The 27318-nt window shown below is 44.0% G+C and overlaps 1 protein-coding gene across 3 annotated transcripts in view; it reads left to right on the top strand.

Annotated features, from left to right (window-relative positions):
- Positions 1-27318, top strand: part of GREB1 (growth regulating estrogen receptor binding 1) — a 105221-nt gene that overhangs the window by 58572 nt on the left and 19331 nt on the right. For all 3 annotated transcript variants that reach the window (XM_081856682.1, XM_081856680.1, XM_081856681.1), the window contains 16 exons: positions 7570-7752; positions 9045-9188; positions 9926-10039; positions 13937-14059; positions 14360-14521; positions 14669-14854; positions 16255-16605; positions 18987-19115; positions 19468-19593; positions 20689-20886; positions 20976-21156; positions 21714-21906; positions 23106-23242; positions 24100-24439; positions 26438-26553; positions 27013-27215. In XM_081856682.1, coding sequence (XP_081712808.1) covers positions 7570-7752; positions 9045-9188; positions 9926-10039; positions 13937-14059; positions 14360-14521; positions 14669-14854; positions 16255-16605; positions 18987-19115; positions 19468-19593; positions 20689-20886; positions 20976-21156; positions 21714-21906; positions 23106-23242; positions 24100-24439; positions 26438-26553; positions 27013-27215 — 2886 coding nt within the window. The remainder of the gene's footprint in view (positions 1-7569; positions 7753-9044; positions 9189-9925; positions 10040-13936; positions 14060-14359; positions 14522-14668; positions 14855-16254; positions 16606-18986; positions 19116-19467; positions 19594-20688; positions 20887-20975; positions 21157-21713; positions 21907-23105; positions 23243-24099; positions 24440-26437; positions 26554-27012; positions 27216-27318) is intronic.

Consider the following 27318-nt stretch of genomic DNA (forward strand, 5'->3'; position numbering starts at 1 on the left):
TTTTCCCAACCCTGGCTTATAGGTTAGGGCAGACTATAATATGCTTCCAGATGGGCACTTCATATTGAAAATAGGTTTTTTTTTTAGCTACTGCAAACAGATAGATTTATTACGGTAACTTATTGATTTTTCCTTAGGGAGGTTAAATCTTGATTAAATTGGGGTGGAGACAGTGACATTTTAATGCCGAGGACATTGTGCAGACTCTGCAAAGAAACTTGCATGCAAGAGCAGCACTAATCCCATAATAAACATCTACCTGGAAGCACCCAGAGTATTGATAACAATAAAAAATGCTGCTGAATTTTGGCATTTGAAGGAAGATGCTAGGAAGCAAACTGTTGCATACATCCTTTGTTCTCACAGCCACCTTTTTACATAATTTTACATAACTGAGACTAAGAGACAATGAATTCTGCCCAATCCATGAATGATTTGGAATTGGAATGGAGATTTCAAAAATTCAAATTCTAAATGAAAAGCATTTTCTAGTCGAAGCCAAAACACCTGATATTTCGAGACTTCCGGGTTAGCGCGAACGGCTAATGGCGGATTCCCTCCGAGCTCCGGAGGGAATCGGCTCTGCTGAGGACGGGTCTTGCCGTGCCGGCGACACGGGGACCCTCAGAAACCGCAGGCGCGGAAGCCTGCGGACTTGGTGACTCGGTGGGCACCTTAAGCGCCCTCCCCGACCCACGAAGAGCCTTTTTAAAGGCTGCGGAGAGGGTACGGAGAGTGGCGTGGTGCTGAGAGTAGACCGCTACCTCAGTAGAGCGAAGCCGCAAGCCATGGCCGGAGAGCGCTGACTTTCTTCCCAAAATTTGGACTGGATAACAAAGGACCCGTGAGTAGTGGAATTTGGACTTTAAAAATTTTATCCTGTGAATTCGGCACGATCGGGGGATGTGTTAAAGGGAAGTCCGCACCCCCTCTACTTATAGACGTTTCAAAGCAAGGAACGGAGAATTAAGGCGGAATGAATACTGTTTTGATGATTTAAAAGTTTCTCACAAATTTGATAGAACAAGATTTTTGTGCTGGAGAGAAAGGGAATTTGGAACTTTGTGTGTATCCCCCCCAAAAAACCCGGGAGTGTCCTATTTGGGTCCCGGAGGAAGAAGTGAAAGGAGTTTGACAGCTGTCAAAGAAGCTGTCAAACGGGCGGACAAAGTAAAGAATTTTGCTATTTAATAACTCTTGGAATTAAAGCTGATACATTTGGACTGAGGAGATTGGAAACAAAGTATTGATAATAACAAAGTAACAGATTATTGGAAAAGGACTATTAAATAACTGAAAGCCCCCTAGGGGGAATTAGTGACATTACAATGGCTGCAGAGGGAAAATTACTGGCGGAGATAGAAAAAATGTTTTTTCTCGTGGGAATCCTGCAGGAGCAGAGTATGGCTCTGAGTAAAGTTTTTATGACCTTGAATCCTGAAACAAACAACTCTGCTGAATGCACAAAGGAGATGTACGATAAAAATTCTGCAGCTGAGCAGGAAGAGATGCCTTTGGAATTGACAGAGAAAAAAGAAGGAGTTCAGACACTACAAGTGGAAAATATCAACCAGAAATCTGCAGCGTTAGAGTATGAGCAAGAAGACCTCTGGATTACAGACCTGCGAAAGATGAGAAAGAAGAAGAGAGAAGCCCCTGGAGTACTTGGAATATTAAAACTAGAAAGAACAAAGCAATATGATTGGGACTTTTCTCTTGAGTATGGAAAACTAGATGGTCTTTCGCAGCAAACACTCTTCAACATTCTGAATGAAAGAAAATATGATCTGACTCTGACTGAACTCCTTCGGGGTCTTAGGACCATCAAAGAGGACTACCAATATAGCTGGCAGAGAGGGACTGACAGAGAATCAGACGCCTCGGACGTGAGGAATCCGGGCTAGAAATATTTTTTGTTTGTTTTCTGGACATTTGTCTAGGAAGGGACAGAAACCGGGGCAGGGGGGGGAGAGAATAGAATTATAAAATGTTATGTTTTGTTTTACTTGGTCAATGTGACTTATAATTAATATAATAAAGGGAAAATTTGTGAAGGGGAAGTTAGATCGACCTTAAAAAAAAAAAGAAATTAATGATTATAAGAGAATTGGATAGTTGAATATAGATAAACAAAAGATTTTAATTTTTAAAAGCAATGTGAATATCTTTAAGAGGTTAGGTAAGAACTTGCTGAATTAATTTTGGAATTGGGATGTAAGAGGAGGGGGTGGGGGGAAGTCAATGAAAGTGGGTAAAGAAACTTAGGGTATGTAATTGTATTTGTGTGTTTGTTTTGTCTTTGTCTTTGTGTGTGTGTCTGTTGTTATAAAATGTAAAAACCCAATAAAAATTATTTTTTAAAAAACAAAAAAACAAAACACCTGATATTTCCTAGCTGTCGTTTTTGAAAGGAGGAAATGACAAGTATCAGACCCGACTTGAATGTCCAGTCATTCCACCCCTGCACTTTGGTGATAGTCATAGATAATAGAACCATAGAACCGTAGAGCTTGAAGGGACCCAAAGGGTCATCTAGTTGTGACCCCCTGGAATTCAGTGAAGTGGGAGATAAATGTAATCAAATCAATAAATGGGTGAGGAAATAAGTTCTGCAGATATTCAGAGATGCTCTTTAAAACCCCCACAACCCTTTATACATCTCAGGGCAGAGCTCTTGCAGTGGAACAACTCAGCTCATTGACTCCTATATAGCCCCTAACAGGTACTGCTGGGCCAACTCAGGAGTTACCTGGATTCTCTTTAAGACACCCTCAAGCTGGAATAGGCTTGGTAAGCTTGGCTTCAGATCAACCCTGCCTGCAAATAAGCTCAATATTTTTAAATTGATGGAATGAAATTTTATTTATCTACTTTGGTATGGCTCTCTCTCTCTCTCTCTCTTTCCATCCATTTGTTCTCATAAAGCAGGGGACCCAGCTTCTTCCTTATTCTCGTTTGATAACCTTGAAGGAAACTGTTCACAAAAGGGAAATGCACCCCACCCAAAAGTGTCTTAAATGGTTTCCTGAGCATTTCTGAGCTGGCTCCGCCACTGTCTGTGGAGATGCCCACAGGGCATATATAGGCTCGGAAGGAAACATATCTGTGCATTTAGTAATTTCCTGAGTAGCCTCTTTGACTTCCGTTTCATATTCATGTCAAGCTAGTGAAATGCCTGTGGGGCATAAATCAAGTCCGTTTATTGATTTTGGTTAGAAGGTTGCTTTGGTGGTTCCAGCTTGCTGCCTCCATGACTTACTTGCGTTGGTCATATTGGAGGTTTCTTCTTCTTCGTCTTCTTTTAAAAAACACCATTCTGTCTAGCCTTCTTATGCAAAATATTGGCACCCTCTCCCTGCGAGGTGCAAGTATTCTAGCTATTAAGTGGTCTTTGTTTATCAGTGTGAGAGAACTTGCTCTCAGAAGCTTTTCACGGTACTTTTAGGAAACACATGTCCTATGTATCTCAAAATCAGTGCCATACATTAAGACAGAAAATATTGCCGCTCTCTGCATGGGGCGTTGAGACCCCTTTCCTGCTTGTTTTGTTGCCTTTCACTCTAACAGCCTCCCAAGCTTTTTGCAACAATAACATTCATAAACATCTAAATCTTGCAAACCTATTAATACAGTTCTTTAGAATGAAAGAAAGGCAAGGGCCAACAAGGGATACTATTTTTCAGTAATGGCCGACCAAAATTAGAAATTAAAACAGGGATGGGTAACCTGTGGCCCTCCATATGTTGTTGGATTTCACCTTCCATCATGCCCAACCAGCATGACCAATGGTCAGGGATGGTGGGAGTTGTAGTCCAACAACATCCCGGAGGATCACGGGTTTGCCACTCAGTGTTAGAATATTGAAAAGTCTTGATGAAAACAGTGGTTTCTTAACCTAGTGGGTACATCCCTATCTTGCCAAGAGGAAATTCTGTGGAGTCGGTTGCAGCGTCCTGTGGCACTTTGAAGATCATAGGTGCCACCTGAGGATTACATTTTATGTATCTGATGAAGTGAGTGCCCATTCACAAAGGTTTATGCTGTAGTAAACTTCTTAATCTTTAAGGTGCCATAAGACTGCTTGTTGTTGTTTCTCCAGGGACGGTGCTCTATAAACTGGGCACCCTCCTCCTGCCATTGTTTCCCTTCCCTTCTCCTCCAGAAGGCCTCCTTATTTTTCCTTTTTTTTTACTTCTACTCTCTTGAGGAAAGTCCTGACGTATAAACAGCGCAGCTCTTGTCTCTTATCATCTTCCTCCCTTTTGCCAGAGAGCTGCGTTTGCATGATTTATCTCCAAGCTCACTTGTAGGAAGGCTTGGTAAAATTCTCCGGGGGGAAATGAAGAACCAGGGTGGGAAAATATCAAGGATTCATTCTCTCTTCCTGCTAGAAGAGCATTAGGGCCTTTTTGCCTGCCATGCAGAACCAAGCACTTTCCTAGTATTCCAAGGGTGGCCCTATATGCTATCTAAGGAGAAACAGGAATGTGCCTCCCCCCTTCTGCCCCCTGCCACCTCACCACTTCTGCAGCTGCCAGAAGGACCCCCCTCTTGCTGAAACTTGGTGACGCATGGTGTTTCTCTTCATCTTCCCCATCCCTAGGGAATATGGGATAGTACTTGGTTCTGCCCGGCAAGCTGAAAACTTATAACACTCTTTTGGTGGGAAAAGAGAATCCTCAATTTCCCCCACCCTGCTTCTTGATTGAGAGTGGGGGCAGCATTCTGCAAGGCTGTTCTGTTTGTCTTCTTTGCCCCCGAGGCTACAGATCCAATCCCTGTTAAAGGTACAGAAACTGGAATGACCATCCCATACCCTCCCAGCCTTTCTCCCATGAAAATAGGGACATCCTATTCAATAATATCCTGCCAACCTAGCAGTTCAAAAGCACGTCAAAGTGCAAGTAGATAAATAGGTACCACTCCGGTGGGAAGGTAAACAATGTTTCCATGTGCTGCTCTGGTTCGCCAGAAGTGGCTTAGTCATGCTGGCCACATGACCCGGAAGCTGTCTGCAGACAAACACTGGCTCCTTCGGCCTATAGAGTGAGATGAGCGCACAACCCCAGTCGGTCACGACTGGACCTAATGGTCAGGGGTCCCTTAACTTTTACCTTTATTCAGTAATAATAATTAATAATAATAATGCCCTGTCCATCTGACTAGGTTGCCGCAGCTATTCCGAGCAGCTTCCAATATATATAAATGCATAATAAAACATTAAACATTTTAAAACTTTCCTATACTGTACAAGGCTGCCTTCAGATGTCTTCTAAAAGTTGTAATTTACTTATCTCCTTGGCTCGGGGGTCCCATAACTCCATACCCACCCCCAGCACTTCTCTGATGAAAATAGGCACATCCTAAGGAAAAGCGGAGCATTCTAGGATCAAATCAGAAACTGGGAAGGCTTCTGTAAATCCGGGACAGTCCCTGGAAAATAGGGACACTTGGAGGGTCTGCCATGTTAAGATTCAATACCCAGAAAACGGCTAACATCACACACATCTTTGTAATGTCCAGAAGCCAGGGCAACTATGAAATGTGGTCCTTCCATTTTGAATGTGTATGGCCATTAAGAATATAAGAGGAACCCTGCTAGAGCAAACCAAAGGCCTATAGAGTCCAGCGCCATTTCCCCCCACAGTGACTAAAAATAGATGCCCCTAAAAATCCTATAAGTAGGATATGAGGGCAACTGCCATCTCCTGCTGTTATTTCCAGCAACTAGTACATGCTCTGTCTGATCCTGGAGCCAACATATAGCCATTGTGACTGGTAGGCATTGATAGTCTTATCCTCCACGAATTTGTCTCGTTGTTGTGTAGGTTGATGGCCATTACCACATCCTGGCATTATATCTTCAGACGTTTATAAAGCCTGAACAGGGAAATGGAACATTGGAAGCTGACATAGAGGGACCAGATGTAAAATAGAGGGCTCAGTTGTTCTCCCTCCCCGTAGTTCTCCCTGCCCCCCACCTGCCCTTGGCCTCCCTCCTCCAAATGTCACAGCACCCAAGAGGGATGCTAGTCTCTCAGATGAGGTCTGGTGGAGTCAGCCAAATGTAATTAACATAGACCACTGAACACCGATCAGATTGTAACAGCCTTCGGTCACTCTTGATGCTGGCTGGTTTTGAACTGATGACCTAGAGGTGAAAGGGCTTTATCTGTCAGACTACAAATATTGATCTCTAGCCATCTTCCAGGCTCAGCCTTGTGACATAGATAAATTGGAACGCATACTGGATAGCTCAGCTCTCCTGACCTTTGCCATATCTACAATGTATATGGAAAATCTGCTTTATTTAGCTTGCTTACAGAATGAGCAGCCCTCTCCTATTATGTGCTAGGTCCAGATGTTTGTGTATAACCGAGGCATTACATACAATGAGCATCCCATTTATTGAGTTGCTGGTAAGATTAGTGTTGTGTTTTGACCCCTGTGCATGCTGTAATATCATAGTATAGTAAGGCTGCCCCAAACTCACCCATGAAAATATTTCAAGGTGAAAGGATGCGTTTCACAACCCCCTGCTTTCACATACTGTTCACTGCTTGTTACCCCTTGATATACAGATTTCAGTGCAAGTTTATTTGAAAACCAGAGGTTTCTACGTCAGACAATCCTACTACTACTACTACTCTTCATCCATAGATCTCAGGCTCACAACATAAAATTCACAACATTAAATTGCTATCATGATTGATAGTCATTGATAGTCAGCCACACAATGACATCGGATTATGCCAGATCCGAGTGAGGAGAGAAAGCATGACGCTTACTCCGAATAGGTTTCCTGACTATACTATGTAGTCAATCAGATTTGGCTATAGGGTGATGTCACAAAACCCAATCAAATTCTATGTTGTGTTTCCTGCTCTTATTTTGAATGCAGGCGTCCCCAAACAATTGCCAAACTAAGGAGGGTATGTGTGTTTCATTAGGGTGATGTTTTTCATGAAATGTGCTTCCCTACCTGACTTTGACTCAGTCCTGAATAAGATGCCTACAAAATAGAGGCAATGTTTGGAATTTGAAATATGGCAGCAGATGTCTGAAAAGCCTAATCCTAGTGGAAGCATAGGACAAGTACCCTGAAAGGCTAGAAATCAACGTGAGAACAAATTTTCCCCAAGTTACTCACATGCTAAAAGAGTCCTGTGAATAGGTCTTTAATTGTTCTGGTCACTACTGTTAAAAACTAAAATGTGTAACCAAGTTTTGTAGCCATCCCATGACATCAATTTGTCATTCTTTCCCATTTCCACCACTCTATTGATTGGTCTGTTTGGCATTCTTAACAAAGAGAAATGGGATTTCCATCCCTCTCCAAGATGTCATTAAAACTACAAATTAAAGAGATTGGGGAGTTATTAAATGCAGGCATTTATTTAGAAACAGTTGACACCCTTGCAACATTTATGTGTCTCTTTGTATGTGTGTGTGCGCGTGCGAGGAAAAAATAAATAAATTCCCAACAGCCACGCCAAACAACTTGGAAGTGCATTATCTGTACTATGTCGCTTATCTCTCTCCCATCTTTGTGTATGTTTATTTCATCAGGTTTCTCTGGCAATTGTATCGGCTGCGGCAAGAAAGGCTTCTGCTACTTTACTGAGTTTTCCATTCACATCAATCTTAAGCTGACCACTCAGCCCAAGAAACAGAAACACTTAAAGTATTATCTGGTGAGGAATGCACAGGGAACTCTTACCAAAGGATCTGCAATCTGCTGGAAGGGGGCAGGTGAGATAATGAACCTGTCCCGTTGGAGCTCTGGAATTCCTCCAGAGGTTTAGATATGTGACTCCTTAGAAATAAATCTGAATCAATGAAAATTCTTTAAAAGCCTAATAAAAATACTTAAAAGAAATGTACGCATTTACTCTGAACCAACTAGCCTGATAAACCTAACCAGCCCCTTGGTTTATGGGGCAGGGAGTGGAAGCCATTGTGCTTCCATATGCCTGCAGTAGAATGTGTCCATATGCACGGGTGAGTTTTTCAATCTTCCTCCCTTTTATTTTTGAGAAGGAAGTATTGGGCAAATCAGACTGACAAGCCCACTCACTTAGGCACTTAGGTAAATGCCTAAATCAGGTCACTGTGGTTGGATTTTGATGTTGGCAGTGCAGGTTCCAGTGTTTGTGCTGCTGCAAATCTCATGTCCAATTTGCACTTTTTGGGGTGAGCAAATCTGCTGTTTGTACATTTACTAGCTGCCTTGTGCCTGGCATTGCTCAGGAATTCCAAGAAACTGAAAATTCAGTCTAGTTTCGAAAGGTGCAGTCTGCCATCTTGATTCAAAATGGTGTTCAATTTTATCCAAGCATAAACGAAAAAGTCTGCTCCCTGACCTTAAGAACTATCATGCAGCATTTGGCTAGAATATTAACAGATGTCCAAAGGCAGAGTGAACAAACAGCTTCTCGAAATATGCTGTAGATTCGTGCTTACAGTGGCAAACATTGCAGGGAATGAGACAGAGATACATGTGTGGCAACCCATAGGGACATGTTGTACAAGCACATCAAGGGGCAGCTATTGCACTGTGGTACACACCTGCTGTCGATTTCCAGATGCGCATATTTATTTTATGCTTCGTAGAGTTTACAACTGCAAGCAGTATCCAACAATTGTTCTACTCGGTGTTAGCCTATTAAAATTAATGGGCATGACAAAATTAGATCCATTTATTTTAGTGGGATCATTCTGAGTAAAACCTTGTTAGATACAACCCAGATGTTTATACGTAAGAAATATGAATTGACCTTTGTTGGCTCACTGAATTGTCATGGAGCTAAAATGTTGCTTTGAACTCTTTGGGCAAAAGTGAAATACTTACAAACGACCAGATTGATGTAAATATCGATTATCAGATATGAACAAAAATTGTCATCCCCCCCCCCCACTTTGAACTAATAATATATGTGAATCTGCCTTGTGCTAAAAGTTCAACTTTTGTAAAAGGTTTACAGATTTAAAGTGAGTAGTTCTCACTGAATAAGCAGCATCTTGTTTGTTTTTTGCTTTGATAGAGTTCAGAAGCCGGCAGCCCTCATCCAGCACTTTTTCCAACCTGTTGTTCCAACCTCCAGAGAATACAGGCTCCTCAGCACCTGTCATGAACGAGCCACTTATAGCCGCACATCCCATAGTTCAACCAGGGATGCAACAGATGGGTAACTGAATCTTCTCTAGCATGTCGCAGTCTCCCATTTTCTTTCCATGCATGCAAGAACCATTTGGATTGGTCTGTCCCAGCTTGGTACCCTCCAGATATTTTAGAAGGCTGAAGGGAGTTGTAGCCCAGAACATCTGGGGGGCACCGGTTTGGGGAAGACTGGCTTGGATAGCTGCTGGTGGAGATACAACAAGATGTCTTTGTGGATTGCAATCGGCTGCCATTCTATGTGTCAGCATGAGCAGCATGGTGGAGTTCAGTTATATGTGGTACATATGCAGCCCTTGAGAAAGCCTCTTTCTGTGTGGGCAAGCCCTAAAATATACTCACTGTGAGATAATGTAGGATGGGCTGGTGGCTTGTGACTGCCTTTTTGGCTACGTTAGAAAGCAACTGAAGTTCCTCTTGTCGCTGGAGCCATTTCTGTTGACGAGAGCATGAAGACCTTTTCTGGATAATATCCATTAGGTTTTTTAAAAAACCAAATTAGCATTTCAAGACGGCATTCCTGTGCATGATTACTTGGGAGCAAATCACTTGAATCCAACGGGATTTACTTCTGAGTAGACAAATGCAAGATTGCAGGATGCTTGTCAGTGTTCAGTCCTCGGCATTCTTTTCCAGCACAGAACTGTTAAGGCAAGTAAGGGCTTGCTCTGTTGGATTATTGAAAGCCATGCATTTTTACCTGGATGAAGAAAGCCCCTCTAAAATTACTCTTTCTCATTGACCTAGCACCTGACCACCTGCCAACAACAGCAAGCCTCCCAGTTTACAATGGCAAAGACTCTCCCCAGCAACACTCGATGAAAAGCAATGTCTCTTCCATGACGAGACCAACAGTATTAGGTACCTTTGCTTATGCATTTAATATATTCCCACCCCACCCTTTAGGGCAAGGCAGTTTAACAATAAACACGTTAAAAACAAAATGGTTGAATAAATATAATAAAATGTGAGATTTAAAACACATACAGGGCCCAACAATAAGATCAATTAAAAAACTTGGTGGTGTAAAACGAATCTTTGGGAACTACTTAAAGGCAAGGTGGTGTTTGTTCTCAAGGGAGAAACACGGCAACACTGCAACGGCCCTGTCCCTGGTACTGATTTGTCCATAGAATTGCTTCGTACCTTAACAGCAGGTAAAACACCTGCATGGCCTATGCCTATGGCGCTATGGGTGGCCTTTTACACTGCACATATGAGCCTCAGCTGAGCTTGGTCTTGAGCCTCTTTGTAATATATGCAGGGATATAGTTTGTGGGTGGGCAGTGTTTACCTGGAGAACTGATTCCAGAAGGTGTTTCTTGAAGACTACTGCTCAGCCCCATGGCATTTGTGGTGTGGCACATTCCTAGGGGCCAAATTTGTTTCTGGGCAATCTTCAGGGGCCACATTCTCTGGGTGGAACCAGAGACCAGAGCAATGGATGTTCCTCACTGTTGGAAAGCTGGCCTTTGAGAGGCTTGCTTAGCCCCTACTCTGATGTCTTTTCAACACCAGGCAAAGACCTGTCACTTGCAGCTATCATTTTATTGTTTGATGTATTTTGTACAATTCCCTCTTTTATTGTTTATTTTGTTGTAAAAGTCTTACAAAGCGCACAAATATAGACATTCTTGCGTTATTAGTTGATTGGAGGACTAAATGTATACAAAACTTGTTTTAAAAATAATGTACAGTTTCTTCTAGGCGTCAGGAAAAGCAACTATGCCACTTGGCCACCAGATATTCCTAATTTCTTTATTACATAGCTGGTTAATAAACTTCATTTACCTTCTTCATATTGTTCTCTATTCTTTAACATTGCTGTTACATTAGTTTTTCCAAAGTATTTCTAGCTTATTTGGTTGGTGGGTGTTCATTGAAGCTCTAACACAGGGTTTCCCAAACTCGGGTCTCCAGCTGTTTTTGGACTACAATTCCCATCATCCTTGATCATTGGTCCTGCTAGCTAGGGATTATGGGAGTTGTAGTCAAACAACAACAACAACAACAAAAACCAGCTGGAGACCCAAGTTTGGGAAACCCCACTCTAGCAACATGAAAGTTTTGCTCTTTTATTGTGACATGCTCTGGAAATACTTCTACTGAAGGGAGGTGTATGAGTCCTTTAAAATAAAATGCAGTTCTTTGATCTCATGATGTGCATTAATTCAGCAAGAAATATTACAGTGGGGATTTCAGCCACTGTCCCTACTGTTATAATGCCGCCTGAAATAATAGGTATATTTTGCAACCATTATTTGTACGGCAGCCCCATTGAAACAGATGAGACTTAATTTCTAAATAGATGGCTTTAAGGTCAGCTGAATCTTTCTGAAATGGATTGCCCTCCCTGCTCTGAGAATTATTTTAAATCAGTACATGTGCCAATTCTGAACAAACTTAACAAGGACACAATTTAATGTTCCGGGCTGCTGGAATTAAATCTAGCACTTTCGGTGAAGAGCAACACTTCTCGTGCTGTAACTGTTCCACGAACATAGTACAAAGTGCCAGGAATCAAAGTCTCCTATTTATAGAACAAGTACAGGACAATAAACATTAGTGCAATCTTTACTAGACAGCTCTGGCAAGCTGCTTCATTTCTTCATCTGCTTAGCCAGGGGTTAACTTTGCTTTGTGGACAGAACCAAATCACTTGCTCATTGGGGTAATTGATTTCAGTCCTTTTTAAAAAGAAGATAGCTATCAAATTTGCTTACATACTGACAGGGGATTTACAGTACTCGTGTTTGATTGACCCTGGGGTTTTTCCCTGTGGCTTTGCTAGAGAAAGATAAATGAATGGCTGAAAGTGTTTGTGCTGCCATCGTGTGGTAGAATTTTAATATAAATAAAAGAGCCCTCCCTCCCAATGTTTAGCATAAGGTTCTAAACCTGCATTCGTTAAAGGCCAAACTAGTCATGGAAGATTTTTTGGTTTTGCTGGAGTTTTAACAGCTGCATGTGACTTCTTTGAAGATTGGAGAACAGGTGTTTCACCACTTCTGCAATCTAAATACAGTGGTACCTCAGGTCACACACCCTTCAGGTTACAAACTCCGCTAACCTAAAAATAGTACCTCGGGTTAAGAACTTTGCTTCAGGATGAGAACAGAAATCATGTGGCGTGGCAGCAGCAGGAAACCCTATTAGCTAAAGTGGTACCTCAGGTTAAGAACAGTTTCAGGTTAAGAACGGACCTCCAGAACGAATTAAGTTCTTAACCCGAGGCACCACTGTAGTCCCCTGCCTTGAGGATAGTCCGGGGAGGACATAACAGTTACCTGCAATGCAATGGGAACAGGGAAACTCAATACCCAGTGATAGCACATTATACTTTATTGCAAAAAAGTAGCATCATGCTGTTGTGGCGGCTGAAGGAGGAGTTATTTCAGAAAGTATTCTGGTATATCATAATTATTATGATATATTTATTTACATTTCACCTTTTTCTCTGAGGGGACTCAAGGCATCTTACAGATAAAAACAAGAACTGCTAAGACATAGTAAGTCAGTCATTAAAATGCAATTAAACATTAAATATTTATACATATATATGCTTAATATATTCCAATAATTATACTAGAAACAGCATGGTGCCAGGCCTTTAATTAAAAGCAGCCTGTTCCCAAAGCCCTGTTGAAACAGGAAAGTCTTTGCCTGTCAGCGGAAGGACAACCAGGAGGGAGCTGCTCTAGGGAGGGAGTTCCAGAGTCTGGGAGCAGCCACCGAGAAGGCCCTCTTCCATGTCCCCATCAAACGTGTGTGTGAGGATGGTGAGACAGAGAAAGGGGCCTCCTTCAAAGATCTCAAAACCCAGGCAGATTTGTATGAGGGAATATGGTATTTCAGACAGCTTGGACCTAAGCCATGCTTTACTCAAATAGCCATCAAATAAGGTTGAATATTCACAATGTAAGCCATTCCCTTGCCCAAGAGGTAAGGCAGGTTATATGAGTGTGCAGCAGACACCTGATCTTAAAATAATTGTGTTGCTATCTGGTGTACTGTGTTTCTTTTTCAAATGCTACTGTCCTCACTTTGAAGGCAGAAACGGACAGTATAAACAATGGAGGTCTGCCAGTGAAAATGGTAGATCCAGGTCTTGTTCTCCTTCATATTGTCTATGATACTGTTTAATATCATTGTGCATTCTTTGTAACCAATAGCAGGCAGTGTGGAGGCGGGGGGGGGGAAGGTGTTTACCTGCCCTCCTGGCAGGGGAGTTGCTGCTGTTTTCCTGGGAAGAAGAGGAGTGAGGTGGCAGGGAGGGTGGTGTGGTGAAAATGCACTGGCAGGAGCAACAGATTGTCTTGGCTGATGAGTTTGCACCAAACTAACCACCCAGCCGCCGCCTTCCTCTCCTCCTCCCTCCCAATAAACAGCAGGGACTCACTTGCTGGGAGGTCAGGTAAGCATCTCCATCCTCTATTGTTTGTATCTTCTAGTACTTCTCTAGGAGTTGCTGTGCATCTATGCTCTTCTCTGCTGTTATTTGCTAGTGATGCAATGTGCCATTTCTAACTTTTGAAAATCTGCTTCAAGGTTTGTTGAATGAACTTGGTTGAGTACAATTGATATTGGCTGGGGTTTTATTTTTTGGATGTGTTTAGTTTTTGCATACTGCCTTGGGCCTGTGCAGAGCAATTTTAAAAATATATATAAAGAAACTATTTCTGTGTTCAGGCATGTGCTTTTCCCGAAAGATGTGTGTCCTTTTAAAATAGTAGTTTCTGGATTGTTTATGTTATCTAGGCACTTTAGCAAACCCAGGGCCTCCTAAAAAACGCCACAAAGGATGGTCACCTGAGTCTCCATCATCCAATGAAGCCTGGAATTTGCAGCCCAATCCACCACTCACAACTAGAAGCAAAAATGGTAAGTGAGGATGATGATGATGATGATGATGATGATGGAGATGATGATTTAAATGCCTCTGGGCGCATGTCTGCTTGTAAATTAGCAGACCTAAGAACTCTGACAGCTGATATATTAAGTTGTTGGGTTAGGAAGGACAGCATTGACAGGAGCAATCGGTGCTTAAGTTTTATTTTTGGCTGTGACTGGGTTTGAAAGTGGAAGTGGATTGTTGCCCTTCCCCCTTCATCCAGCACATTTTAACAGGTATCTATGCTGCAGTCATTTATTTCTGGTTAATCTCTCTAAATTGATTCATAGATGGAGGAGGAGGAGGAGGAGCAGGAGGAGGAGGGCTGTCCTGCTTACCTCACACTGCCGTGGCAGGACCAGTGTCTTCTCCAATGGTGGCCTCCGGAGAGCCAGTTTCAGTTCCTGATAACTTGCTTAAAATATTTAAAGCAAAGCCCGTCATATTTAAAGGTAACATGTCACATAGTGCATACAATAAGCACTTCAAAACAAGTGTGGCCTACTTTTTTCTTTTTTAAAAAAACCCTAAACTATTAAGACATTCAGTTACCTTGCCTTGGGTACCTGGCATCTAAAGAGTTGTACTTTGTTTCACAGGGCATGGAAATTTTCCTTACCTTTGCGGGAACCTTAGTGATGTCGTAGTGAGTCCTCTTTTGTATACGTGTTACAAGAACGCGCAGTCTCTCTCTAGGGCTTATGAACAATATGGTGCCTCCACAATGCAGCCAATTTCAGAGGAGATGCAGCTCTTACTCACAGTCTATTACCTCGTTCAACTTGGTGAGTTTTCCTCCTTCAAACGAGAGCAAATATTTTCATATGAATAGGCAGATCTACAAACGGTAATTGAAAAAGACATTGAGGGGGGCACTCAAAGTAAAGTCTTTTCAGATGTGCAAGCTTGCCAAATGGAACAATCCTCCCTTTCCTCCCAAACATGTGCTTTTCTGGGGGTTCTCCTGAACCCTCCCTGAGCCAATTCCCAGGAGAGGGGATCACCCTGTTGCACAAGTCCTTGCACAAGGCTTCTGTCAACAGTGAATCCTGCCCACTACTTGAAGTTAAAGTCCCTTAGTGAATAGGCACTTGCGTGCCAAGACCCCGCGATCCCACAGTTCCCTAGAGGGATGAATAACCACACTTGGGACAACAGCATTTTTGGTTTGGGGCTTGAATATGCCCACAGCTTTATTGGTTACAGTAGAGATTGGTTTGGCGTAGGCATTGGGTAAGCAGCTCCTATTCCACTTCAGCCTGTCTGCTGGGAGTGTGTCTAAGAGTAAACCACAACCAAGGGGGGAGCCCTATGACTTACATCAATTAGGGGTACCCCCTGCAGGGTCCCCGTTGGAGGAATGGTATGCCCTAGCCTGGGCATCAGACAGAGCCACTCCTCCTGGATCCTTTTAACAGGATACCCTTTCCCAAGGAGGGGCAGGCAGAGGTTCCAACCTCCTCTCCACCAAAGATCTAGGTTCACCCAGTGCCTTACCACCACCCAAGCCAGAGTTGACTCACCTGATAGGCACTTCTTCAGGTATTTGTATCCCTTGACACTTATAGGTAAGCACCAGCAACTTAAATATGTCTTGGAAGTGAATAGGCAGCCAGTGCAGATTTAAAAATGAGGGCAATATGAACAAGTCTGATTGTATCTGTCAAAATTCTGGTAGTAACTGCATTGAAATTAGAAATAGTAATAGTGGAACCTCTATTGAGAAAGATGTAAACTTTCTCAAAGCAATAATAATAATAATAATAATAATAATAATAATAATAATAATAATTTCTAAATGTATCTCCATATTTTACCAAGCATTATGATCTCCTGATATTATCCATTGCTGTGTGGACTGGAATTATCACTTACAATAAGATGCAAATTGAACACTGGAGTTCAATTTGAGTTACCCGGGGATTGCATATTTTGCCTACAAAGGACACAGAGAGCACAAGATCTGTGGGTGGTTTTCTCATGCTGCTGAATTTGTCTTGACTGGTGCAAAAGCAACAGATCATTTCTGCCGTAGTTTAGGAAAGTCTGTAGCATGACATGCGTGAACCCAAAACCATTAGTCCTTTAATTAAGCTCCGAGCACGGCAAGGGGAGACCTAGTTTTGGTAGTAGATTTAAGTCCTAACATTTGCCTGCTTTTGATGCCATGTTGATGTTTCCATAGCTTCAGACCAGGTGCCTTTGATTGAGGACTTGGAACAGATCTTCATGCGTTCATGGCGGGAGTCTCATCTTTCTGAAATTCGTCAATACCAACAGGCCATCCCACAAGCTTTCCCTCAGGTTCCTGGCCCAATTGCCCCAGTGACATCAGCTCAGCTTCCCTGGCTGGCGGGACTGGCAGCCAGCTCATGTAATGACAGTGTCCACATCATTGAGTGCAACTATTCTTTAGCGGAGGGGCTCTCAGAAATGTTTAAGATGCTCGTTGAGGGAAAGCTAGTGAAGACCAACTATGTGGTGATCATATGCGCTTGTAGAAACAGAACTATTGACTCTTGCATTGCTGTAACAGGTGAGCTGCTAAAGCAATATGTGGACCTTTCTGGCATTCTTGTTATGGAGTGGCTTTTGCCCCAGCTGTTAGCAGGCTAATGGGCAAAAGGCTTTAACTGTTGGCATGTACAAAGTAGAATTTCATATACCTGGTGATGTACGAGAGCACATTTGCATACCTTCCAACATTTCTCTGATGAAAATAGGGGTGTCCTATTCAATCACCCCACACATCTGACTGAGTTGCCCCAGCCACTCTGGGTGACTTACAGAATACATAAAACATAATGAAACATTGGACATTAAAAAAACACTTCCCTATATAGGGCTGCCTTCAGATGCCTACCAAAGGTTGTACAGGTTACTTATCTCTTTGTATGAAGTTACTTATCTCCTTGACTTGGGGGTCACTTAAATCCATATCCTTCAATTTTCAATGAAAATAGGGACATCCGAAGGAAAAGCGGGACATTCCAGGATCAAATCAGAAACTGGGCCAGCTTCTGTAAATCTGGGACTGTCTTTGGAAGACAGGCAGTTGGATTCAATGATTTTATATAGCATATTCTGTCTTTGCACTGCACATACATTTGGGTCTTCAGTCTTTTCTTTAGGTTTGCATCCGATAAAGGGCTCACCCAGGCTTCTTTTTGTCTGCACTCTGTCTTTTAGGTCTGCACTCTAAAACTACATGCCTGGGCACTTTTTTTTATTGCCCTGCTGCTTTCCCTAGGAAAACCCACTCTTTATCACTGAATCGGAACAAAGGTCAATTCGGGTTTTCAAAGGATTGCTGTTTGCTCCGATTCAGTGGTAAAGGAAGTCTGTATGAGCCCTTAATTTTACATTTATATCCCACTTTTCCTCTGTGGGTGGTGTATATGGTTCTCCCTCTGCTGGTTTTATTCTCACAGCAACCCTGTTAAGCAGTAATACAGTAACTAGCCCAAGGTCACCCAGTGAGCTTCATGACTGAGTGGGGATTTGAAACCTGGTCTCCCAAGTCCTAGTCCAGCTCTCTAACCACTGCACCACATGGGCTGCCTTTACTGCCCCCCTTCATCCAACTTTAGCTTGGCTTGATGACCATACTGTCCTGTGGCCAGAAATGGAGCCACTGTAGTGTCAAACTGTAGTGTTTGACCAGGTAAACTGCACCGCTAAAGAGGAAGCATTATATAGAATTAACCAACAACGATACTACTTTCAAACAGGCTAAATGAGTTCTTTTCCTAATTCTTTAGATTCTACTCAAGATTCGGGTTTCTGAATTATTTTCAGAAAGGAATTGACTGTCAGGTGTCACTTATAAACACTTGAAATGGCCAAAGAAGGTGAAGCGAAGTAGGGTAGAGTGACCCTATAAAGCAGGGGTAGCCAATGTAGTGCCCTCCTGATATTTTTTGGACTACAGCACCCACAATCCCTGATCATTGGCTATCCTAGCAGGGGTTGATGGGAGTTGGAGTCCTGCAACATGTGGGAGTCACCATGTTTTCTACCTCTGGTAAAACTAAGGACATTTGTGTGTGTGGGGGAAACCTAATGGTGTACCTAAATTAAATTGTGATCCTAAAGATTGTGTTTGGCCGTTGCTTTCCTTAGTTTTCTTTGAGTCTCTGACAAAATCTGTGGGGCCATAGTTTATGATAATGCAGATGTTAGTGAGAAAAGTTCACCTCTCCCTTTTCTTCCAAGGAACTTGGCAGCTGATGTAATCTCCCATCCAGAACCCAACCAGACCCAGATTGGCCTAGCTTCAGGAAGATAACTGTATCATGTACCTTTAGGTGTTTAGATCAGAGGTTTTCAACCTTTTTGAGGCCACAGCTCCCTTGACAAACTACATTCTATCTGTGGTACCCCTGTGGGGCTCAGGAGCCCAGTTATGTCACCCCTTGCCTATAGAGCTGGCAGTTTCTCACACTTTTTTGAACACTTTCCCTTGTGGAGTGTTCCCTCAGCCTCCTCTCCTCTCCACTCTCCTTGGGAGTTCTCCGGGCAGCTGCTGCCGCCATCCCTCGTCTCTGAGCTGCCCCCGCAGCCACCCCAAAGGCACCATTCACCTGTGGAGCTTATAGCCAGGGCTGCTGCAATAAACAGCCATGCAAGCCTTTGGGAGGCAGAGACATGAGAGAACATCAGAGGAAGGGAGGGAGGGAGGGAGGGAGGGAGGGAGGGAGGGAAGGAAGGAAGGAAGGAAGGAAGGGAAGGAAGGAAGGAAGGGAAGGAAGGAAGGAAGGAAGGAAGGAAGGACAGAGGCCAATGTTGCCTGCAGCACCCCTGACCATCATTGAAGGCACCCTAGGGTGCCCCAGCATACTGACTGAAAACTCTGGTTTAGATGTATAAGTGTCTCAGTTGCATGTGAACCCCTTCCCCCCTTTTTCTGTCTCTTAGGGAAGTACCAAGCAAGAATACTATCTGAAAGCATGCTCAGTCCAGCGGAATACCAGAAAGAAGTTAGTTATGAACTCGTAACGGGGAAAGTAGAGGCTCTGGGGGCCTTCTTCAGTACTCTCTGCCCAGGTACGTCATGGGATATCTATAAAGAGGCATTTGGCTGAAAGACTTTCTGAGAACTTAGACCATATGTGTCTATGTATAGACAACATTTTAAAATCAGGATTCAGTTATCAAAAATCCGACCAAGTGCCACGTTAGAACATTCACCCCGGGTTTCACATCCTGCACTTGCAGGATTTCATGCCAGAGCCCATCTTTAAATATTTCTCTTTTTATGTAAGGAACAGGGGCCTAGCCTTTTTGTTGGATCCCATGCTACTTTACACAGGTTACATGGCTTGGGAGATACTAAGATTTAAATGGTTTCCACAACACAAAAAATGGTGGCCGTTTCTTCCCCTTTTCATTCCACCAGATGGTGATGTCGATGTGTTGCTGGACAAATTTCATCAAGAAAACAGGTCCCACATTTCATCGTCACTTTCTGGTTTAGTGAACAAACCAGCAGCGGGGGATGCAGCTGGAACAGCTGTTTGCGCAAGTAAGTGGTTTGTGCATGTAACATATGAGGACGTTTGCCTTTTCAGAGTTGTGTCCCTCTCACTCCTTTCCTCCAAGGCATTTGGAGTGGAATGTTTGCTTCGCAAAGACCCTGTCTGTGTACACACTCGCATTTGCTCCACGTTCAGGGTGCTCCCACCCTTTGTTTGGGAAGCAGTGGGTGGAGAAATTGGGGCCATTTCACCAAACCTCTTGGTGGTGGGGAGCAGGTCGCCAAGAGTTTCTTGGAAGAAGGGCCTGCCATTAGTAGTGGCGAGAGCACATCTTTCCCCCGTAAAATTTTATTCAACTAATGGTGATGGAAGTGGCAGTGGCAACAACAGCTATGTTTGTGCCCTGCCCACTATTTTCCATCTTCCACAATGTCACGAATCTGGTGTTATTCTGGAGCTTTGGACAGGGAAAACAGGGGCCGCTACACACACACAAAATGGTAGGGAATATTCAGAGAGAATTCTGCAAACAGGCCTTCTTTAGAAAAAGGCAAGAATGAAGTAACTCTGACAAAAGGGCAGACTGCAAAATGCATGGGGAATACAGTGGTACCTCGGGTTAAGTACTTAATTCGTTCCGGAGGTCCGTTCTTAACCTGAAGCACCACTTTAGCTAATGAGGCCTCCTGCTGCTGTCACGCCGCCGGAGCCCGATTTCTGTTTTTATCCTGAAGCAAAGTTCTTAACCTGAAGCACTATTTCTGGGTTAGCGGAGTGTGTAACCTGAAGCGTATGTAACCTGAAGCGTATGTAACCCGAGGTACCACTGTAGAGGGCTCATGCTTTCCCCTATGTAACAGGGCCTTTTGTTTTTCTTGCACATACCTTACAGCTCTTTGAGAACCCCCTAGTTGCCTCCGTGTGGCCCCCGCTCCTTGCTCCGAGGCAAGATTGTCCATGCATATCTCCCCCTGTGGAATCACGTAATCAGGTCATGATGTTCTAGAGCAGAGAGCTGAAGCAAACTTAGGTGTGCTGCTCCATATCTCGCATGGCTCTCTATAACATTCATGCTATAAATAAAGTTAAGGTCTGACTCTCTTTCTCTTTCACCATTCTTTTTTCTCTCTCTCCCCCTCTAGGTTATAACCTTGAGCACCATCAGATCCGCCCCTTCCAGCTTGCAGTGGCTCAGAAATTGCTTTCCCATGTTTGCTCCATCGCAGACTCCAGCACTCAAAACCTTGACTTGGGTTCCTTTGAGAAAGTTGATTTTCTGATCTGCGTCCCTCCTTCGGAAGTGACTTATCAGCAGACGCTGTTCCACCTCTGGCATTCAGGTACTGGTTGCCGAAAAACGCGTACAAAAATCACAGTTGGCAGGGCATGCTTTTTGACTGTCCGATAGTCATTTGTTGTCTTCCTTTAGGTGTCTTGTTGGAACTTGGTTTGGAGAAGGAGCACCTTACCAAGCAGAGGGTGGAGCAATATGTGGTCAAACTCGATGCAGAAGCCCAGACTAAGTTTAAAGCCTTCTTACAAAACTCGATGCAGAATCCCCACACGCTCTTTGTGCTGATCCATGACCATGCTCACTGGGACCTTGTAAGGTAAGAAAGAGTTCACTTCCCAGATTATGATGTTAGCAATGAGACACCGGTTGCAATAGACAATTATATTGCACTGTACAATCATTTCCAAAGACAAACCTGCTTCCTTTGACACTGGCTGTGTGATACCACAGCTGCACTACAAAGTTTTTTAATAATAATAATAATAATAATAATAATAATAATAATAATAATAATTTCATTAAAGGTGACCCAAAGATCACTCTTTTGATAGTTGTTGTTTTTAATTGATGCATATGTATCAATTTTACCCTGTGTCAGGGATGGGGAACCTGTGGCCCTCCAGAGGTTGAATTCCGTCTCCCATCACCTCCAGCCAGCATGGCCGATGGTCAGAAAAGGTTGGGGTTGCCATATACAGGGCTTTTTCCCCAGGGGAAACTCGCCAGAACTCAGTTCTGGCAACTCTCAGGTGGGTTCCATTGCCATTCTGAGAGAAAGAGGGAGGCACCTCCTTTTCTAGAAAAAGAGTACTGACCATATAGTAACATTGTGCGCTCTCATTTGCTTGTTTTGTTTTGTTTTGTTTTTTACAGTGCAGTTCACAGCCTTTATCCTCAGTCCGATCCAGCCATGGGGCTCGTGGACAGGCTGCTCAACTGCAGAGAGGTGAAAGACGCTCCAAATATTGTGACGCTTCACGTGACTTCCTTCCCCTATGCCCTGCAGACGCAACACACCCGCATCAGCCCTTATAATGAAATCCACTGGCCGTCATTATACAACAATGTAAGAAGTTAACTCTTAGGATCTATGGGAGCTTTTTCTTTTTTCCCTTTAATGCCTGCTCTGGCTGTTAACGACCACAGCGTTACGTTCCAAAGCAAAGCTGTTATGCAGAATGATGGGGCTCACATCCGTGTTTGCTGATCTCCGGTTACTTCTCTTGGCTCTTCTGAATCCCTTTACCTTTTCCTTTACCCCCTGATTCTCTCCCCTCTACTTTTATTCCTACCAAAACAGAACCTTACTGAAGGCGTGATTTTGGATCTGTTGATTGCAAAACAACACGTAATATTCTCTGTGCTCTAGTACATCTGCAGTGCCACCAAAATGCTGGAGTATAACAGAATTGGAGAGTTAGAAGGGACCATGGGGGTCATCTAGTCCAACACCCTGCAATGCAGTATCCCCCCCCCCTCATGTGGGACTCAAACCCACAACTCTGAGGTTAAGAGTTTCATTCTCTGCTGACTGAGCTATCCCAGAACAGATTCTTTAGTGCAGAGCTTGTGTCGCAGCACGTCAGTGTGTCGGCTGCATTGTGTAGGTGTGTCACGTGAATGAACCTGCGCTCCTCCCAGGCCTGGAAAGGGGGGTCAGTTTAATCTCTGGTTTGCTAGTAAAACTGAATTACTGTGTTGCAAAATGATAACAAGTTTAAAAAGTGTGTCGCTGACGTGAAAAGTTTGGAAAGCTCTGCTCTAGTAAGTGAGGATGCTGATCGCATTAGGAGCAAAAGGCAGAAAAACTTGGGTCAGGATTCAACTAAACAGTTTCTCTAGCGGGGAGCCAGCACAATGAGTCCTGCTTAGCGCACCTGGGGCTTCTCCGCCCTCTTCTCCATCCCTGCCCCCCCCCAAATTAGCTGGTTGGGGGTCAGAATAACTTCCAGATGGGAGGATAAGGGAGATTGTTCCGTCTGGCAAACAGAAACACTTGCACCGATGGAACAATTGTAACCCCAATATCCACGCAGTGTCTGGCACACACTCTGTGCATTGTGCTGCCTGAACTGCTTGCACAGTTGATCCGTCCCTGAGTGGGTACTGGTGAGGATCATGGTGGAGGAGGTAAGTAGGACTGGCCACAGAGAAGGGACAAGGTCTTATTCATAGCCCTGTGTATATTTGCGATAACTGGATTGGTGAACTGTTAAACCATCATCACAGACATGCCTGTTAATAGTCACTGTCATTTATTTCAAGGGTGTGGACTTGTACCATGAAAACAAGAAGTACTACGGATTGTCTGAGTTTATCGAGTCCACTCTTTCCGGACACAGCCTTCCCTTGCTTCGTTACGACAGCTCTTTTGAAGCAATGGTCATGGCTTTGGGGAAAAGGTACCGTGTTTGCCTTGCAGTGTGGTTAATTTTTTTTAAAAAAAGGAATATAGTTTGGTAGGTAGACTGTAGGTTTGAATGGCTGATGGCATTCTTTGTTCCTTTAGATCTGCCCCTGGTATATATTGATATATACATGCATTGCCATCACAGTTCTGCTAAGTGGCTGGATTGTGTCAGGCAGATTATCAAAAAGTAATTTAGGGCCTATCCACACTTACCTTTCTTCCATGCTCTCCAGGCTGAGTGCTCTTGTTTTCTGGAGCATTCCCCCATATTTCTGCATACTGAGGGGGTCCCCCAAGTATATAGAAGCCACAGCCTTCATTTTGGCTGGATCCATTTCACTTCCCAACCAATAAGCATTCAGTCAATTAAGTTTGCCACCAGAGGGAATAACGGTGTCCTATGCTCAGCCTTGGGCTTGCTGATCAAAAGGTCGGTGGTTCGAATCCCCGCGACGGGGTGAGCTCCCCTTGCTTGGTCCCAGCTCCTGCCAACCTAGCAGTTCGAAAGCACTCCAAAAGTGCAAGTAGATTAATAGATACTGCTCTGGTGGGAAGGTAAACAACATTTCTGTGCGCTGCTCTGGTGCCAGTGTTCCGTTGTGCCAGAAGCGGCTTAGTCATGCTGGCCACACGACCCAGAAAAACTCTGCGGAGTGGACAAACGCCAGCTCCCTCAGCCTGTAAAGCGAGATGAGCGCTGCAACCCCAGAGTCGTTTGCGACTGGACTTAATTGTCAGGGGTCCCTCTACCTTTACCTTTATGCACACCACAATGCTGCTCAAGGGGGCCATCACTTTTTGCAAGCAAAGCATCTGCACAGGCTCTCATTGCTTTCTGTTTTGTTTCAGGTTTCCTAGGTTGCACAGCGCCGTGATAAGGACCTTTGTGCTCGTTCAGCACTACTCCGCAGCCATGATGGCGGTGTGTGGCTTGTCCCAGATGAAAAACTATACCACAGTGGAAACTCTAGAGATCGCTCAGAACCTCATCAATTCTTCACGCCAGTGCCCCAACGGACACGGGCTGATGGTAGTCCTAAGGATTCCGTGCATGCCTTTGGCGGCAGTCGCTTACGAGCGCCTCAACCACGTGAGGGAAAGGCTAGCCCTCGAAGACCATTTCGAAATCATCCTGGGCAATCCCAACTCTGGGATCACCATAGGGAAGCATTTCGTAGAGCAGCTGAAGGTAATACAGTGGTACCTCAGGTTACATACGCTTCAGGTTACATACGCTTCAGGTTGCAGACTCTGCTAACCCAGAAATAGTGCTTCAGGTTAAGAACTTTGCTTCAGGATGAGAACAGAAATCGTGCTCTGGCGGCACGGCAGCAGCAGGAGGCCCCATTAGCTAAAGTGGTTCTTCAGGTTAAGAACAGTTCCAGGTTAAGGACAGACCTCCGGAACAAATTAAGTACTTAACAAGAGGTACCACTGTAAGCAGAACAGCTCTGCTCCAGCTGGAGTTCCAACCTCAGCTGTGCAGATTATGCCCGTGGTGGCTGGTGCCCATTGGGACTGGTGGAGTGGAAGGCAAGGAGACCAGCAGTAGGTGGAGCCAGAGCCAGTGCAGGCAGGGTCACATCCTGGACCAGTGGCAAGTCAGAAGGCAGGTGGGTGTGGGCTGGCTGAGGGCAGACTAAGGCTGGTGTGTCCATGTTCCATTTTCTCTAATGTACTAGCCACCACTGCTGCTGTCACAGGAGCCTGCAGGTCAGTAATAACACAGCTCAAAGTTGGAGTTAACTCTTCATTAGCAAAAATATGATCTCCACAGACTTGGTTGAGTGACAGGCCTAATGAGCAAAGCGGCTCATTCCCAGTGGTCATGAAAACCAGTTGCCGAGACTGAAAGTTCCTACCTCCTCAAAGCCATCTAAGTCCCCTTCTGTCCAGAGCTTTCCTCAAGCAATCAGGGACTGTGCCTGTCTACAGCCAAGTTCTCCTCTGCTCTTTTCATGCCTCTTCTAGTTCTGGGAGACAAGGGAGGAGGGGAACTTGTCACAGCAAGAGGGGGAGACATGCATGACTCTTCACCAGCCTGACTCATCTCTGCCTCTTGGCCTCCCTCCTTCCACTCATCTGCTTTAGCTTCTGCCTCTGATTTTGGACTTCTCTCTGCCACAGGTTCTCCCAGCTCACTAAGCCCTGTGACCTCTTCAGCCTCTGACACTTCCTCCTCCCAGTTTCCCCCCTCTTTTCCCTCTGATCACTCATTGTTGATCACCCCCTGGATTCTGACCTTCTTCCCTTGGTGGTTCCCCAGCTGGTTCCTTCTACCATTCCTCTGCGTCCAACCACTCCATGACAGCTGCTGGTTAGCAGTGTCCATTGACAAAATGTGTTCTGCACCAGAGAAAATAAAAGTCATTTGATGGGGCTTATTTCAGAGTAGACATGTGTAGGGTTGCCCAGTGCCTCTAATAGTAATAGTTGTAGTAGTAGTAGTAGTAGTAGTAGTAGTAGTAGTAGTAGTAACAATAACAATAACAATAATTTATATCCCACCCTCCCCAGCCAAACCGGGCTCAGGGCAGCTAACATCAAAATATATAATACATTAAAACATAAAATCCAGCAATCGACTGAAATACAGCTTAAAATCAGATTAATATCAGAATAACTCAGAATAAATCAGATGGCAACCCACAATTTCTGATACAAATTCTGATATAAGCATCCAAGAAGGGATGCACTCCAATGGCTGGCTTGTTGCCTCCTGACTCTCCATTATCTCTCCTGTTTACTTGGAAGTAAATTCCATAGGAGGAATTCAACATCACTCTCTTCTGATTGTTCCAGCAGTACAAGCTTTTTCAGCACGAGCTCCTCCTGCTGCATGCTCTTCCATGGGAATCTTGTTATTACTGTTGACTGTATATTTTTAAAATTTATCTGTGGATTGGCATTTTAAAGATGTAAGCCGCTTTGTGGAGGGCTTTGTCAAAAGATGGATTATAAGTAAAGAGAAAAATAAATAAATGTTCCTCTCTTAACCGTACACTTGAATGGGAGTAGAGAGTGAATGAAGGGCCACTCAGCATGTTCTTGGCTCAGCTGAGGTTTGAACCAGGAACTTGATGGTTCACAGTTTTTAACCACGACTCCACATTATGACAGCTCGCATGTACAGCAGCTCTTTCTCTAGAGTGAACTATAAAACAGTGTGTTTCAAATGTTTTGGCAGATTTGGCAGAAGATTGAAGATGCCGAATGGAGGCCTCAGACTTATTTGGAACTGGAGGGACTGCCTTGCATATTGATTTTTAGTGGAATGGATCCCCAAGGAGAGTCACTCCCAAGGTAATCACACACACACACACACGTCTGAATTGGAAAATAGTTATATGAAATACACACATGTCCTTCAGGAAAGGGCTTTCTTGTTCCACGGCTGTGCCTTGCAAAATTCCATCCTTGCCCACTGAATTGAAGCTTGGTTAAGATTTCCAGATAAGATCAGATTCAGTGGAAAAGACTGGATTTTTGCAAGAAACAACCATGGAACAAGGAAATCTCTTGGATCCAGGGGGATTAAGCAGTACACATAAACTAGGGTTCAGAATAAAGTGTGGATGTGCCCTAAATTGCAACAGTCAAGGTGTTATTGAAATGCAACAGGATTTTGCCACGCTGCTTTATCTAAACATCCCAGATGGACAGGAAATGACAACAGATAAGTGCTTTCAGTTATTATCGTAGTAATGTTGTGGAATTCACCTGGTCTTTCAGTCTGTCTCTCTTCCTATCTGTCCCACCAAGGTCCTTGAGGTACTGTGACCTACGTCTGATAAATTCCTCCTGCTTGGTGAGAACAGCCCTGGAGCAAGAACTGGGCTTGGCAGCCTATTTTGTAAGTTCTGAAGTCCCTGTGGAAAAAGCAGTAGGCACAAATGATGTCCTGGAGAGTGACCCAGAGAAGCTAAGCAGTACTGATAACGAAGATGAAGAAACAGTAACAGAAGGTAAAGGGATATCCATAGGACCATTGACCTGAAAAGGGGGCGGGAGACATTTGTGAGCTTCCATCACCCCTGGCTGTTAGCTGTGCTGGCCAAGACTGATGGG

This window comes from Podarcis erhardii, assembly GCF_964252035.2.
Source record: "Podarcis erhardii genome assembly, chromosome: 3".
Classification (NCBI taxonomy): Eukaryota; Metazoa; Chordata; class Lepidosauria; order Squamata; family Lacertidae; genus Podarcis; species Podarcis erhardii.